This window comes from Macadamia integrifolia, chromosome 13 (assembly GCF_013358625.1).
Source record: "Macadamia integrifolia cultivar HAES 741 chromosome 13, SCU_Mint_v3, whole genome shotgun sequence".
Taxonomy (NCBI): domain Eukaryota; kingdom Viridiplantae; phylum Streptophyta; class Magnoliopsida; order Proteales; family Proteaceae; genus Macadamia; species Macadamia integrifolia.
In genome coordinates this window covers 1,913,423-1,930,505 of record NC_056569.1, presented here as the reverse complement: position 1 = coordinate 1,930,505, position 17,083 = coordinate 1,913,423, and the positions used below count along the sequence as shown (strand labels likewise).

The window sequence follows — 17,083 nt, the reverse complement described above, 5'->3', positions numbered from 1 at the left end:
TCCACTAAAGAATTTCCCGATATCTTATATTGCATCTTCTAGTGTAATGAACTGATTATCATATGATAACATAGATTAACAAGTGTCATGTAATAATAACAAGACTTTATATGTAATCCAAGGGGTAGCACAGTTGGTGAGCAACAAACTTGGTATGAGTCGTAAACTTGGACGTCCTAAATTTGACTCCCACTAGGCACACCTTGAGCCACTCACATAGGGGTGTTTATATTTAGTTATTAATTTCATTTTACTTTACATCATAAAATAAAAAGGGAACTACATCTAAAAAGATTACAATACTAAATACAGTAAGAAATTTAAGTAGATCAAAGTATCAAACAATCATGATAGGTAATGAAATTTTCTCTTTTGGATTTACTTTCCCCCTCTTTCTTTCTTTCTTTCTTTCTTTCTCTTTTTTTCTTTTTTTTTTTTTTTCTTGGATTAATAACTTTCCTTCTCTTTAATGTCCCTTGTATTCAAACGGAGCCTTAAGAAGTCCAAGGTTTCTCCAGAATACACTGAGACCCTATTGTTGTAGAGGAATGTTGATAATAATAGTGTAACTTAACTCAAAAGGTATGGTAATTAAAAATTGAAAATCATAATTGCATGTCTACATCCCTTAGATTATTACAGAGGAATATTGACTAAATTTCCCCGATGATGTCGCGATTGGACTCTATCATTAACTTGTATCCCGCAATTTGTTTCATGATGTGAAATACCCTTCTCTAATCCAATCAAAGGGTCAAAAGTGGATGCAGAGATTTTCTTTTCACCATGGGCAATGAGAAACTAGGTCGATATGTATATGCAAGGAAACATTTTGCTTTCTAACACTCTAATTCTCCTTAATGATATTCTCTCTCTTAGAAAAAATGAAAGAACAAATAAAATCCCCACAACTGTTCAGGATAAAATTTTCTTTAATTTTAATGTTTCGTTATATCTAGGGAATGGCCAGAACAGGACGAGTCAAATTTAAAATTTAACCTCAAATTTAATCATTTGTCCTACAATCTAATATCATTTCCTTTACGTCTATGCCCATGTACTTCTCAACTATAATCCTGTGCACCTTCATGGTAGTCCCAGAATTTTGACCTTTCAATCTGATGCAGCAACGGTAGGATCACGAATATTGACTGGCCTACTTTTGACCGGCGGTCCACTGCACACATGGGCTTCGGTTGCTGCATTCTTTGAATGCTATGAGCTTGGCAGAATCCTTGTTTTGCAACTTAGCAAAACTAATTAGTCTAAAATTTGACATATTAGCAGGGTACCTTGGGGTCATTAGCCTACTATGTGAGAGATCCAGGTACCCAATGTCCAACCATGAACCTGAAAGAGGCCATTCAGCTCATTGTGGCCAAATATTCTCAAGGGTTTGTTCTCCATCTCCACAATGAACAGGATTCTAATGTTTGTTCAGTTAGGATGATATGCCCATACCCAACAAAATATCACTGATAGTAACATTAACTCACAAGTGATGGAAGCAGCCAAACATGTTACTGTGGTGATTTCACAACCTACTCACCTTGGTACAAGCAGGGATTCAAGAATCGAAATCTGCAAATTTATATCAGCAACTACACATGCCATTTCTAAGGTTAGGATATATTTAGCCAATTCAGACAGATCCCTACCATTCTACCAATCCACCCCGATCTCGATTCCACTCTTTTAAACCTTGGGTGCAAGACAACACTAGAACCCAAGGGCCCTCCATAGTTTTGGGAAGTCGTACAGATGGCAATGCCACAAATGAGTTTTTTTGCCATTTTTCATGAGGAACAGTGATCCGAGAAAAGGTCAAAGAGGAGAAAGAACAGGCACATACATTTGCTTAGGTTTTGGATCAAATCATCAAACATTGAAACAAGTATCTGGAAGTAGTCTTAGCAAAACCTTGAAATTTTCCAGGCAGCAAATGGTAGACATTTTTATTGGGAATGATCCCAATGTGAAAATCTGTTTTAACTAAATTAAACACACAAACCTTTACTTCTCCCCACCCCTTCTCCCCCCCAGCGAAAAAAAATGTAAAACACAACTGCTATAACAAGACTTACAGGAAGCCACCCTCTGTCCACTTTGCATCAGATTTTCCATTGTGGCCAACACTGCTCTTATTATTGGATGAACTATGGTAGAAATTTTCATAACCATCATCTTTAGGATCATCCCACCCTGCCCAGCTATCCCCATTCTGGGATGCTGTACCCTTCCCATATTCCTCCTTTTGATTGTCTTTACTATCCCAGTCATCCCAAGAGGTAGAACTGACAGAACTGACCTGCCTACCAGATGAAGAGTGCCCACCACCTTCAGAAGAGTTCCACCCCTTGTTCTGATGCCCGAAATCCTGATAGTACCCATTTCTATCACTCTCATTCCGTTGCCAATTATCAGCCCCCTGGCTCGTGCCTTCTTTTGTGAATTCCTCAACCTTTTGGGAAGCCAGTGCCATAACCCCTTTCATGATCCCCCAAGTCTTCTGCCCTAACTCGGTTGTTTTTGTCGTCACTACATTAACAGTCTCATTCACCTTAGAATCATAACCACCTTCTCTCACCTGTAAAAAAGGTGTAGTTCATATATAAAATAATTCATAGGATAGTTGATCATTGAAAAAAAGGTTAACAAAATCTTCAAAAGTACATATAATCATTGATGCAAAGAAAAAATCATGGATCTCAAGTTCTCAACACTACCTCTGTTCACAATACAACTTAGGAATTTTTTTCATCATGATATATTTTGCGACCAAATAAGTACACAAAATATCAAACATAAAATGTTCACGCCATAGAAAGCATATAATGATCTCAGGACAAGACAAAACTTGAAATGATAGCATTCAAGGCCTCCTTGACATCGGGTAACTTGAGAAAATAGAGACCAAGCCTCCAATCTCCACAATATCCAATAGGTATCTAAAATTGAACTGAGATACCTAAACTACTATTGCAAGACCAACATGGTACAGCCCATAGACATTATCAGTTCTTTTATGAATGTCTATAGTCTAATTTACCATTCCGGCTGATGTGCTGTGTCAGTTTAAAGATCCTCATCTCAAGGACTGAGAGGCACAAAATATTGGAAGAAAGTATGTGGAGGTGTTACGTGGGCTAAGTTGGACAAAATCAATACATTTTCCAGAAACCTGGAAAACAAATGAAATGCAAGTTTAAAACTGAATGTTCAGAACACCAAGGCAAACAACTCCTGCTTGGCCTGAATGGACCGTGGAAGATCTGCCACTGTTACTCATCTTCATGAGAACATGAGAAACAGGTAAGGGAAATGGAAATGGAAATGGAAATGGAAGGCAGAAACAATAATGAGAGAAGAGAACAAGAGATGGAGGAAGAAAAATAGATTATCTAGGCAAAACCTAGATCATCACATGATCTACTCATCGGTTCTTCAATCCAAAAACTTAATTCAAATCTAAAAACTATTTTCCATGTTTGGATTACAACCCTACATATAAGAACTTTGAGAACCCATTTAAATTGACTTGACACATTGAAATACCCAATTTACCCTTATGCTAACTCAAAACTCGAATAACTGAGTGAGTACCACTGTTACCACTAAATAAGGTTAGGATATAAAATAGGAAAATAAAAATTACATCCAAGCACCCATGATATAAAATAACAAAACTGAACAAGACAAATTCATTTCTTAGCATTCTTACCTCAAGTTGGATTCCTCAGCAACTTGGAATATATAATGTTGCATATTGGTTGTCCTTGTTGGCAACCTTGGCCACATGTCAATGATGACTTGATCAAAGGTGATGTTGTGGCTGTGTATGATACTCAGTTATATTGATAGGGCTCAAAGACGTGTCACACATTGCATGTCTGAAAGTGGAAGTAATGTATGAAGAAATCATTGTTTTATACAATGACAACACGTTTTGAGGGAATTTTTGGATATCTAGATGAAAGATTTAGAAAGAGACATATGTCTAAGTAGTAGATCCTTGAACTTTGAATCTATCGGAATTGGAATCACGTCAATCGGATATCGGAGTAAAAAGTTATGACAAGTTATTCACGCCAACGTGTAAGCTAAAAAAGGTAATGTCTTACACATTAGTTGGGTTCAATCCCATTTTTGAGATCTATACATTACATCTGGGTTGAAGGTATAAACATGAGAAATGTAGTTCTTTAAGTCCTCTATTCGTAAGAAAAAGAATCGGATCAATTAGAATTCGGACGAGAGAGATGATCATTTTTCGTATGACTACTCTGAAACAGAGCCAACTAAGTTTCTCATGACGGGTTCAGTTCACATGACTTTGAGTTGAATTGAGCTATTTTGAAGAAGAATTCGAGGAATGATATTTCTACAAAAGTTGTAGATATTTGAGTTTAATTTCAGAAGCAACAAGAATTGATTCATTTGGAGTTATATATAAAAAGTTATGACTACCGCACTAAGGTAAGGTCAATCTGCCAAAGTAGATTCCAGTCTGAACCAGGTGTTTAAACCTACACGATCTTAGGCTTTCGTTGGATCTTCTTAAGTGGATTTTAGGGATTTCATTCATAACTTCTCAAAGAACAAAAAAAAACAACCCTAGAAAAGAAAAGAGGAGAAAAGAGAAGAATAAGCCAAGTGTTTGTGTGCTCTCATGCCCAAATTTTGAGAAAACACTTTGTTTGAAGATTTCTGTGTATTGAATGCTTGAGTACCATCACCACCAAGCTTGATAAATCATTAAAGACCACATTAAAGGTCGGAGAGGGGATTTGGAGTTCATTAAAGACAAATAAGTTTCTTGTGTGTAATACAAAAAGAAGGCGGCAAAGAAGAGGGACCACCATCTTCAACTCTTAAAGGTTCAAGATTCTCCATCAAGTTCATTAAAGACCAAGAAGCTCCTTATGTGTGATAGAAGAAGGAGAAGGAGAAGACAAACTTCTTCTCTTGAAAGTTCAAGATTAACCATCAAAGAGGGAAAGTTGAAGATTCCAGTGTATCTGGGAATCTCAGATAAGCTCTCCAACCTTGCTAGTCAAAGGAGGTAATATCTGCTCACCAAGTCCTATTTTGTATGACCTAGATTATTAAATTTGCACAAACTAAGGTATTGATTGAAAGGGGAGGGACTTGTACTCATATTTATCATATACATTGTAAAGGGGGGGTGAGAGCATATCCTGAGTACCATCTTAGGTTGAAGCAAGCGTCAAAGCACCTGGACTGTTGTAACAGTCACAAGCTACTTGAGAATTGAGAAAAATATAAAACCCAGAAAAAATATTGCTCCGTGGAGTAGGTAGTGAGTATATCTTATGCCATTTGTGTATGCTTGTATATTGGAGTGTGTGGATTATGAATGCGTGCAAGACGGGTACGTCTGTCTGGTAGACCTGGCCACTAAGTGGTGCAAGGTGGACAAACATATGATTGTTTGTTGAACAGAATACAGGGTAGTTTTAAAAAAGACACCTCTAGGAAGGATTTTATAGACATTGTTCAACCCCTTCTCAGTGTCAACTTGGGCTTAACATATAAATTGGAATAGTCCAAGATTTTAACATCATATTCTCCTTCATCAATGAGTAAAATCAGCTTGATAGCCAGATCTGAGCTTCTGAGTTTCCTGATTTTGAAATTCTCCTGAACTCTGGTTTCGTACTTTGACTGAAATTCTGGTTTAGGTAGATTAGAAACCCATAACCCTTAGTCTTTCAAATTGCTGTCTCTATAAACAAGGGTATGTATCAAACTGTATCATCCCATAGTAGGTTGTATTAACTGGTACTGGTCGATAACACTTGATAGAATATTGCTTAGCTTCAAGTCCCATCGAACAATTGGCACATAACAATGGCAATGAAAGTAATCCAATGCAGAAGCCACATCAATTGCGATGTTTAATCTTTGAAGAAGGTTTAAATTCCTTGAATGATTACGTGCCTCCATCTCCCATTGGGATTTGGGCATGAAGTCATAAACAAGGGCTTTGAAATCTTTGCATTCTGAATCAAGACTTGAACAAGGTAAAACCTTGCAAGATTTCAATGCCAAATGTTTCTTAATGCTTTGCATTCAGCCATAAAGCTCTTGGATTTTAAAGCTTTGAGTAAGTACCTTGACTGTGACAATTGTTCCATTTGGGTCAATTATCCGTTGTAAACAAAAACAAAATTACCAGAACCTATGAAATTAGCTAAAGAAAATCCTCCAGTACCAGCTAAAGAAAATCCTCTAGTACCTTGGAGGAGCTCTGCATAAGAAATCTTTAAGAACAAATCACCAATTAATGGTGTGGATAGAGGTTTACTTTTTTATTCTTATACAATAGGGTAAGAATGGAAGATATCGAAAGAAAACCAAAGATCAGAATCATTATTGCCAAAACTATTGTAAAAGCATGGGACTTTTCTCGTTTTGTAGATCCAAGGTTTGTCCATGCATGCACGCAATTGTAACTCTGAAATTCCCCCGCAAATTCTTATCATTTTCCTTCATTAAAATTCCACTTGCATGTCCAAGAATTCCTTTTGTTATTACCCCCCCTTCAAGATTATTGAAGGATAAATTCAAACTCTACAATACTAAAAGATTCTGTTAATGTCTTTTTAGAAAAGTATCATATTTGAGGGACAGTGCCAAGCAACAATGGTAATATTCCACCAAAAACTATATCTTAGAAGTCAAGTCTCTCCTCTTAATATTATTATTACCTACGGTGAGTCCAAGAGATCAGTTTCTAAAAGCTCAAAATCGGGGTCCAGATTGATCCCAGCTGATTCTGATCGGGAATCCGCCCAGCTTTAGTAGTAATTGGCCTAAAAACACCATAACCCTAGTTTTCATATGAAAATGGCCCGAACTGGATCGACCAGAATTGGGTCTGGATCGGATCGGCAAGACTGATTTTTAAATCCCTGGATTTGGCACACTGGAAATGTTACAACCGCTTATCCTTATCCTAAAAGCTCAAGCTGTCAAGTAAGGGCAACAACAATGTATATCAATACCCTCTCGCATGTGCAAGCTTGAACACAACGGCCTGCACTTGTCTCCGAGGGGAGAAAGTGTCGGGGAACCCCATTGCACTTCCCAAGGATCGAAAACTCGACGTCTTGTTCTGATACCATGTCACAACCACTTATCCTAAAAATTCAAGATGTTAAGTAATGGAAACAACAATTTATACCAACAGGTTGTACTAATGGGTCCATCAAGCACTACAGCTTGCCTAAAAATGTTTTATTCCAACTACACCTCAATTGGAATATGTCATCAAGTGCTCATAAAATATTGGATAAATAATTTAGAAAGAGAAAGCTCGACAAACCTCCAACTAGAGACCGAGGGATCTTGTAATTGTAAACAGGCAGTGGTGGGAACAAAGGAAGAGAATTTGGGATAGAAGTTTTGATGTGTTGGATTAGGAATCAATTGCTCTCTTGGCTCTTTAAATCATGCCACAAAAATGCCTTCTCCAATGAAGGTTTTACTCTTTGGGCCTTTTCTAGTTTTTAGAGTTTCAACAATTTCAAAGGAAACCATCTTTGTTGGACTTAGTGCTCCACTCTTGTAACATATTGAGTTATTCAAACCAAAAAGTTAGAGTAATTAGGTTAATAGGCCCAATTATGAAGTCATTCTACTAGGTCAATGTAAGATTATTTCCTAACAATATGTCGTATGCATTCATTGATGGCCTTAGGTCTATATTAGTCTAAACCGGTAAACCCTAAGTTTGGTTACACATCATAATTTTTTGTCGAGCTTTTTCTTCTAAATTATATGTCCAGTTTTTATGAGTACTTGATGGCACATTCCAATTCAAGTGTAGTTGCAGCTCTTAGGCAAGTCGTAGTTCTTGATAGACCGATAAGTGCGTATGGTGGCCTAGTGGCCCACTGGGCCAGATCCAATGAGTTCCTCTTGAAAAGATCCTGCAACTTGCCCACTTGCATAGATGCATGGTCCTTAGTTGAGCTCCAATTTACAAGCATTATTGCTTCTAGTGTCGAAAATTCAAAAAAAAAAATTCGTAAGCATACACATAAATTAAAAATATGTGTGTATATATATTTTTTTCATATGTATTCAAACAACTAAAAATTCAGATGAGGTCATAGGGCTCCAAAACCCAGATAGGATCGCTTATGGGCCCACCCGGATAATACACAACTCAAGTAGTCAAGTGAGTGGCAATTTTGTGAATTAGTGAAGGCACTCTACTAAAGGAAAGTTGCAATTCATTGGATAATAATAAAGTTGTTTAAAAAGGGTAATCTTGGAACAAAATAGAAAATAAGGGTACTTGTGGAAAGTAAGGGGGAAAATGGTTGATAGATAGGGAAATCTGAAATAAAGGAAAAGGGGTATCGTCTTCTTCCTCGAGACTTCATCAACCAGAGACAGGAAAACAGCATCAATATTGTGGGAAAAAAAATTTCGATCAAACCACCATGGATCAATGTGAAACTCCAAGGGAGGAATCGCAACTCATAGTCTTCTTGATTACACTCACTAGTAATCCCAACAGATAATAGAGGCGAGGAGTAAACTATTCCATAACAGACACTGGTGGTAGAAGGAGAAAAGATGCTGATTTCAGTTCACAAATCCTAATCCAACAGGTGTCGGGGTTGCAAATCTGCAGGCTGGATTACTCAAAAGAATTGAATAAAACCCCAATGACTTGAGACTGAGAGTGAAGCTCTAAGAGAAACCTAATTCCCTTTTTTTTCCACTTCCAGTCTAACATCTGAACAAAGGAACAGCAAGAGAAAAGGTCACATGACCTTACGACTATCATACCAATCCGGTACCATAAACCGGTCAAACGTTCATTCATCATATCTGAAAATAGAACAATGATTACAAGAGTATTTAAAGATAGAACCCAAATAATCCTAATCCTGAACTATAACTAAAATGGGACTCTAACTTGGGACTTTAAAACTGAATTAGAACTTGGACTCAAAACTCTTTAAATACTTAGCCTATTAAAGCTTGTGAATCCCAAGTTGACACTGAGAGGGGGTGAACAATGTCTATAAAATCTTTCCTGAAGATGTCTGTTTGAAGCTACCATGTATTCTGTTCAACACACACAATCATATGTTTGTCCACCTTGCACCACTCAGTGGCCATGTCTACTAGACAAACATACTCATCTTGCACGCATTCACAGTCCACGCACTCCAATATACAAGCATACACAAATAACACAAGATATATGTGGTTTGGCTCACTGCCTACTCCACAGAGCAATACCCATTCTAGGTTTTGTATTTTGCTCAATACTCAACTAGTTTGTGGCTGTTACAACAGTCCAGGTGCTATGACACCTGCTTCAACCTGAGATAGCACTCAGACTAGGGTTCCACCCCTTTTACACTGTATATGATAATAAATGTGAGTATAAGTCTCTTCCTTACAATCAATACCTTAGATTATGCAACTTTAACAACCTAGGTCATACAAAATAGGACTTAGTGAGTAGAGATTACCTCCCTTGACTAGCAAGGGGTGGAGAGCTTCTCTGAGAATCCCAGATACCCTGAAATCTTCAACTCTCTCTTTGATGGCTAATCTTGAACCTTCAAGAGAAGAAGATGGTTTGTTATCGTCTTTGTCTTCTCCTTCCTCTTCTTCTATCACACACGGATGAACTTGATGAACAATCTTGAAACCTTCAAGAGTTGAAGATGGTGGTCCTTCTTTTTTGCCTTTTCCTTCTTCTTCTTCTTCTATCACATCCAAGAAGCTTCTTTGTCTTTAATGAACTCCAATACCCCTCTTCAACCTTAATGTTGAGCTTGGTGGTGATGGTATTAAAGCATTCAATACACAAAAATCTTCAAACAAAGGTTTTTCTCAAGATTTAGGCATGATAACACACAACACTTGGCTTCTTCTTCTCTTCTCTCTTCTCTCTTCTCTTCTAGGGTTTTTCTTCTTTTTTTTCTTCAAGAAAATATGAAAGAAATCCCCAAAATCCACTTAAGAAGGCCCAACAAAAGCCCCAAAATCATGTAGGTTTAACCACCCAGTACATACAGGAAACTACTCTGATAGATTGACCTTACCTCAGTGCGGGAGTCATAACTTTTTATATATAACTTCAAACGAACCAATTCTTGTTGATTTTGAAAGTAGACTCAAATATCTACAACTTTTGTAGAAATATCATTCCTCTAATTCTTCTTCAAAATATCTCAAAGTCATATGAACTGAACCCATCATGAGAAATTGGGTTGGCTCTATTTCATAACGATCATACGAAAATGATCATATGTCTCTCGTCCGAATTCCAATTGACCCGATTATTTTTCCTACGAATAGAGGACTCAAAGAATTACATTTCTCATGTTTATACCTTCAACCCAGATGTAATGCATAAATCTCAAAAATGGGATTGAACCTAATTAAAGTGTAAGACATTGCCTTTTTCAGCTTACACGTTGGCCTGAAGAACATGTCGTACCTTTTTACTCCAATATCTGATCGGTGTGATTCCAATTGTGATATACTCATTGCTCAAGGATCTACAACTTACATGCATATGTCTTCTTTTTAAAATCTTTCATCTAGATTTTCAAAAATACCCTCAAATGTGTTGCCATTGTATAAAATAACGATTTCTTCCCTTTTAATGAAGAGACCTTCACACACTACTTCCACTTTCACACATGCAATATGTGACAAGTCTCTGAGCACTATCAAGATAACTTAGTGATCATACGCAACCACGATATCACCTCTGACTACCTCATCATTGACACATGGCCAAGGTTGCACCTCATCATTGACGCGTGGTCAAGATTGCCAACAAGGACAACCAATATGCAAGAAAGCTAAAACAGAAAGTTACAAGATAAACCCAACTAATAAAAACCCTAATGGACAAATAACTAAATATCCTACTGAACCCAAAAACCCAATTGGACCTGATTCATCTTATATAGTTATATATGCTTTAAATCCCATCGTGGGAGTAGAATGAATTCAGTTGTTATTGGTTGACGCCTGGCTGCTTGTACGATCTCCCTCCCCTTTCTCTCTCTTTTCTCTTCCCACTTTACCCCCTTTCCCTGTGATTTGTTTTATTTCTTTAATTCTTTTGAGTTTCTGAACTTCCACAGACTATATTCCAGCATAACTAGGTACAGATTTAGGGAGACTCAATTTCTCTCTTTCCTTCCAGTTTTTTCCCCAAACTGTGGGTTTGGGACTCTAATGTAAGGGTATTGAGAGATCAATAACCCCCAAAATTTTCCCCAAAGCTCCAATTAAACTAAGCACAATAACAAAGAAATCTGAAAACCAAACCCAAAACAGGCAGAAGCTAGGGCAGAGCCTGCTGTTGGAGATGGAGGGCTCAGATAGGGGTCAAATATGGACCGAGTGGAGGCCCTGTGATGCTGAAGAAAACCCCCAAAGATCTTGGAAAACTGCTGGCTGGTTTGAGAGTTCTAGCAGTTCTTGATTTCAGGATCTTAAATTAGGAAACTTGGAAAGAACACTGTAGAAGATGGACCAGACCTCTGCTGGAGCCCTAATGCTGCTCGAGTATCTCTCTTAGGGTGACAAACAAAACCCCAAAAGGGCTTGCAGATCAGGTCTCAGACTTGGGAGATATGAGTCTTCAAAATCTTCTTCAGGAAAACCCTTCTCTGCAGTAATCGAACTAGTTTCTTGGACTGAAAGTGATCTCTGGTCAAGGAATGGTAGTGTTGGAATGAAAGGGAAGGAGATGGGAAGGGAATAATGGATCGAATGGGAGTTGAGGGTGGGATATTGGACTATCTCAGTCCTTGGGCCTCTCACCCTCAGCTCTCACAGCTGCTGATCAACCTTTTTCAGGGAATATTTTGCAGACAGCAATAATAACTTTATTCAAACTTAGAAATCAAATGCAACCACCAGCCATATATATAGGCTGTGACTTTGCCAATCACAACAAGTAAAGGCTTGACAAAGTAGGAAAGTAAAAACAAGCTAGTTTCCTAATATAACTATGACACAAAACCAAATAACATTTGTCTTACCAACCTTCCTAAAATAACACAAATTGAAGTAACTCCTAATAAGACTATACTTGAGACTTCCAAAAATAACCCAACAAAGCTGAAAAAATGTTAGATCGATTGGAGAGAAATCTGAGCCCAAATCTGGCCTGGTTTGAATGGAGCTAGTGCTGGCCGGCCAGAACCTTGGTCTGACCCCTCTTCTTCCTTCTTCAATAGGTGATCCCAAAACTGGGACGATCTACATCAGATTCCTTATCCTAGACGAAGCTAGCCATAGATTTTGGGCAACTGGAAGTCCGGACCATTTGGGCTGAGAGTATTTCAACTGAAATCCCATCGGGACCTGAAACTATCGTTCTTTCCAAACTTTAGAAACTGGTTTAATTTAATGATTGTCGGTTAGAGTTCTTATGGCTTGGGTTGATGGGGTTTGGAAGTACGAACCTGTTTTTCAATTCCTCTTGGGATTTGAAGTCTTGATTGTGAGACTGGATCAATGATAGGGAATTCCATTGTCGCTGGTTGTGTTGTGTCGAGGGGTTGAAGACAACTCCCCCCATCGACTTATCTGAACTCCTTATTTCCCAATTGATGTATATACCCATTAGTTTCTAATTTAATTCCCCTCCTTCACTTCTTATTTATAATTCCAAAATTACCCCACATCCAATCATTTAATTCCAATTGAGTCCATTATTCCATGTCTCCTCTCTTATGGTCTTGAATTTCAAAATCTGCCAGTGCCCCTTTGTAATTGGATTTTTTTCTGCAGCGAGGGCCGTGCAGCGACCTGGTTTAGAGTTTACGAACCTCGGGATCACCATCACCCACAGCTTAGAAAGACATCCCACATGGACCCCACACTAACAATGAAATGCCAAATGAGGATCTGGCTTTGAAAATCATTGTTCTATACCAAATTTGAAGAGCCTTAAAGCTGGAATCGATTCCCACCAATTACCCTATCACTGTACAAAACTAAAGACCAGATCCTCACCCATCAAAAGAAAAGGTGGCTGAACCCTATGATACCTGAATAAGTACTACTGTCATAACCTATGATAGATGTAATGCAATTTTAGAGGCATCAATTGTTATTTCCGGTATAGTTACAGACTACATTATTAGAAGGCATTTAAGAATGCAGTGATTCTTGAGACAAATAATATGAAGTACTACCAAAGTGACAACAAAAAATGAAATTATAAAGTAAGTCAAATACCTTTGAAGTGAGCTCTTTTGTGCCAGCTTGAACCACATTAGCAGCAGATGCGGCAACCAGGGATAGCCTACCAAAACCCTAGGACAAAAATTGACAAGAAATAAAATACAAAAAAATAGTAATCAAAGCAAACAAATCCTAGTGGACTAAAGCCAATGTACCAAAGCAGTAAACATGCAGAAGGAAATAGAAAAATAATCATCTATGACAAACACTGCAGTTCCTGCAAGTATCAAACCCATTCCTGAAAACAAAGAGCAATGTAGTATTAATTAACAAATCAACAAACTCAAGCATAAATAACAATCTTTAACAAGCACATTAAGTGCCTATTTCGTTTCATCCTAACAGAACCTACAGCGAATGAATGAGGAAGCTCAACATATGTAACAGCGGGAATGTTGGATGTTTGGTTCTTAGTTTTCCTCACATCTCTCTCCAATTTTTTCAAGTCAAAAAGAATTATTGCACAACAACTGACAAATGGACATCGATTACTTCATTCTCTCATTTTTACAACTTGATACCAGAGATCAAGGAGTTTAATTTGCTAAATGTGATACACTTGCACAATGAATTCATCAAATATAAGAAAACACTCAACTAAGCCAAATAATAAATAGGCCATTAGCTCTCATTTATTCATAAATGCACCAGCCCATTGGAAAACAATCAGAGTTTCATATTCACTGCAAAACTTCCATGTTAATGTCCACCAAATACAAGAGATTTGTCAGAACCCTGATCAGATTTAATTCATGCTAAGAACCCTTACCCAGTTTAATTCATCCTAACTTTTATTTTCATAATGTTGGCAATTTATTTTTCCCTTTTTTACCAGGACAGATTCTAATGGCATACTCTATTGAAGTATAACTTCATGTCACGAGAGAGAGAGGATTTGTGTCTAGCAACTAACAGTCAAAAGCACAACTAAATTTTACTAGTCTCAAGTCATATTACAAACTAGAATGTTAAGCCCCAAAAGCAAAAATATCATGCTGGACCCAAATAAGAGGAACCAAAATAAACAAGATCAACACCCAGATGCCCCCAGATAACTTAGCTTTCCACCACAGCTGTATCTTCAAATCTACGCAAGGAATCCACGGGAACTCAACCACAATCAACTCTTATCCATGGTTCCTTCTCTACATCAAATAGCAAGTCTAGCTGCATTTATGAACACTGGTACCCAACCGCAAGAAAGACGACGTCAATTATCCTCCATTCTGATTACCAGAACTCTAATCGGTGTCTAATTCATCCACTACAATTTCATCCTATCATGTCCTATAGAAAGTTTTGTTTTACTTAGCAATACATGAAAAGTCTCACACTGGTATTTGACATTCAGAGAGGATGAGCGTCGCTCACAGACTTGAAATATAAAATATATGGAATCGTTGTTGCCGTGATACATCCGTAACAATTTTATTTTCAACTTCCTCCTAAAGCTATCAATCAACAGCCAGAAACAACTTTGCCCGGACAGCCGCTCGCTCAAAAGCAGACAATTTCATTTTTAAAAGCATTCAAGGACCCAAATCCAAAATAACAAATAAAAAATAAAAGAACTTATTTAACGGCAGACGAGGAAGAGGATCTTACCTGAGAAACAACAGATACCGTGTCTTTGAGAACATCCCCTTCTGAATTACTCCGGTTACTTGGTGGAGGCGTCGATCCAAAACCTACGTACTTCCCCCCTTGAGAAGGTGGGATCCCTTCAGGACGAGATTCGTTCTCCGCCTTCTTTCTATCGAAAAAGCTTTCTTTGTTCGCAGCAGACGCCTCCAACTGCGACTTTGTGTAAATATCCTGCGACGACCTCGATCTCGCAGGCATTCCACCACCACCCCCACCTCTAAAATCCCCAACGGTTTGATTCCGCCTCATATCCGAGGATCTAAACCCTTCATCATTGTCCCAACTATCCCAACCTCCATTGCTGCCAGAATTAGCATTCCTGCCTCCGACACCACCACTCTGCGCCAACGGTGGCATCTTCTTCCCGATACCCAACGCTTCTTTAACCACCGGGGGATCCCGCCACGTGCGACCTTCGGCGAGAGCCTGAATTCTGTCTCGGTAGATACTGGCAGCCTGTGTGTTGTACTTAGCAACGATATCTGTCTCCTTAGGAATCTCGTATTGGGCGAGAAACGAATTAAGTTTCTCATTGCCACCAGCCTCCATCTTCTTCAGCTGGATCTCGGACCAGGAATCCATGGTCACCGATCTGACGAAGCTGATGTGAACGCCGAGGCCGCGATGCTTACCGGAACATTCAAGACACATGAAGATGCCATACGATACCGAAGCCCACTGAGGGTTCTTCTGAGAGCAATCGACGCAGATCTTATTGCCTGACTGGGCTTGCATATCTCGGAGACGTCGAGAAGCGGCCATTGATGTCCGATCCAATCGATCTGGATCGGATTCGAAGAACTACAAATATAGGATCGATCGATCGATCGATGAATCAAAAATCTAATGTGCAAACTAGGGTATATACAGAAAGGGCATTACAGATAAATAAATGGGGAAACCCTTCCCTTCTTTGTTTCTCTGTTTATCAAGGTCTCAATCTCTCTAAAGGAGAAAGAGAAAGCGATCCATTCTCGAGCGGAGATTGGGAGCGATCTGCACTTTGAAGACCTTCGGAGAAAGAAGCGCGTGGTAATGGAAGGGAAGTGGAATCCTCCTCTCTCTCTCTTTCTCCCCCTCCCATATCAATGGAAATGGCGCTTTTTTTGTTCGGATAATAGTATATTGGTTGAAAATCCTAATATGCCCCCGGTGACATTTTCTTTCGTGGGGATTGATTTGATATCATAGAGGATTAAAATCATAAGTTTGTGGTACTTTGGTAAATAAGGATTTACATCTTTACGGGATTAACGGGATTCATTCTTGAAGTTGACTATGCGTCTCCGCTGGTCGGTGGAGTACGGTCGCTGGTCGCGTGGCCTTCCTCCCAGACTTAGAAAAAAAAAAGCCTTCCTCCCAGACAAAAAGTTGATAAAATTACATTTTCACCTCTGCAAAACTTAAAAGTATTCACTCAATCTTTATGCCCAGGTCCTAACTCTCATTGGCCTCCCGGCGGCCACACGATCAAAGACCTTTCTTTTCCTTATCGTATTATTTCCCATACATTGTAATACATTGATCGAAATCATTTAAAATGTGTTTGATTACATAATTCTTTGGAGTTTTATTTTGAATTTAAACAAGAATCAACACATAAGTAATAATCGACTCCTTTTTTGCTTAGAGAATAAATGATTCGGTATGATTTTGAATCAATAAATTGTAGTCCTAAATTAATAAAAAAATGTTTATACCTAATTATAAGTCACTTCTAGAATTTTGGGGTTTTTTTTTTCTTTGCACTGTTTGTGGTTATTTTTTCACTGAACCTAAATCGAATTGAAACTGATTATAAATCATATAATAAAAATTAAAAATAAATCATATAATCATAAAGAATTACAATTTGATTAAGTAAAATCAAGAATGATTATGTCTATGACATCGTAAACCAAACCAATAAATACCCTTCTTTGACCCTTTATGTATCCTAGGTGATCATCAGAAATAGATTTTTTTTCTTATCAAAATAAAGAAGATTTATCTTGAAAATCAAAACCGACAAAAACCCCATTTTTATTTTATGCGAAGTGAAAGTAAGATTAAAATATATTTAACACTAATAAAGAGGTTTTACATGAAAAATCAAAATAGATTAAACCCCGTATTCTTTTTTTGTGTAAAGTGAAGTAAAATAAAATCAAAAAGATATTTAACAATT

General features: G+C 37.9%; 1 protein-coding gene across 1 annotated transcript; it reads right to left on the bottom strand.

Annotated features, from left to right (window-relative positions):
- Positions 1-1,833: 1,833 nt before the first annotated feature.
- LOC122059810 (ADP-ribosylation factor GTPase-activating protein AGD7-like) lies at positions 1,834-16,007 on the bottom strand. The gene is made up of 3 exons (XM_042622846.1): positions 14,878-16,007; positions 13,267-13,344; positions 1,834-2,587 (listed from the first exon to the last, which is right to left on the bottom strand). The coding sequence occupies exons 1-3, from the start codon at positions 15,676-15,678 to the stop codon at positions 2,081-2,083; spliced, it is 1,386 nt and encodes a 461-aa protein (XP_042478780.1). The 5' UTR covers positions 15,679-16,007; the 3' UTR covers positions 1,834-2,080.
- Between the last annotated feature and the right edge of the window lie 1,076 nt (positions 16,008-17,083).

Coding starts and splice junctions, on each gene's coding strand:
- LOC122059810 (XM_042622846.1), bottom strand. CDS start 15,678: ATGGCCGCTTCTCGACGTCTCCGAGATATGCAAGCCCAGTCAGGCAAT. Junction 13,345..14,877: donor CGGTATCTGTTGTTTCTCAG/GTAAGATCCTCT, acceptor TTTTTGTCCTAG/GGTTTTGGTAGGCTATCCCT. Junction 2,588..13,266: donor CAAAAGAGCTCACTTCAAAG/GTATTTGACTTA, acceptor CCTTTTTTACAG/GTGAGAGAAGGTGGTTATGA.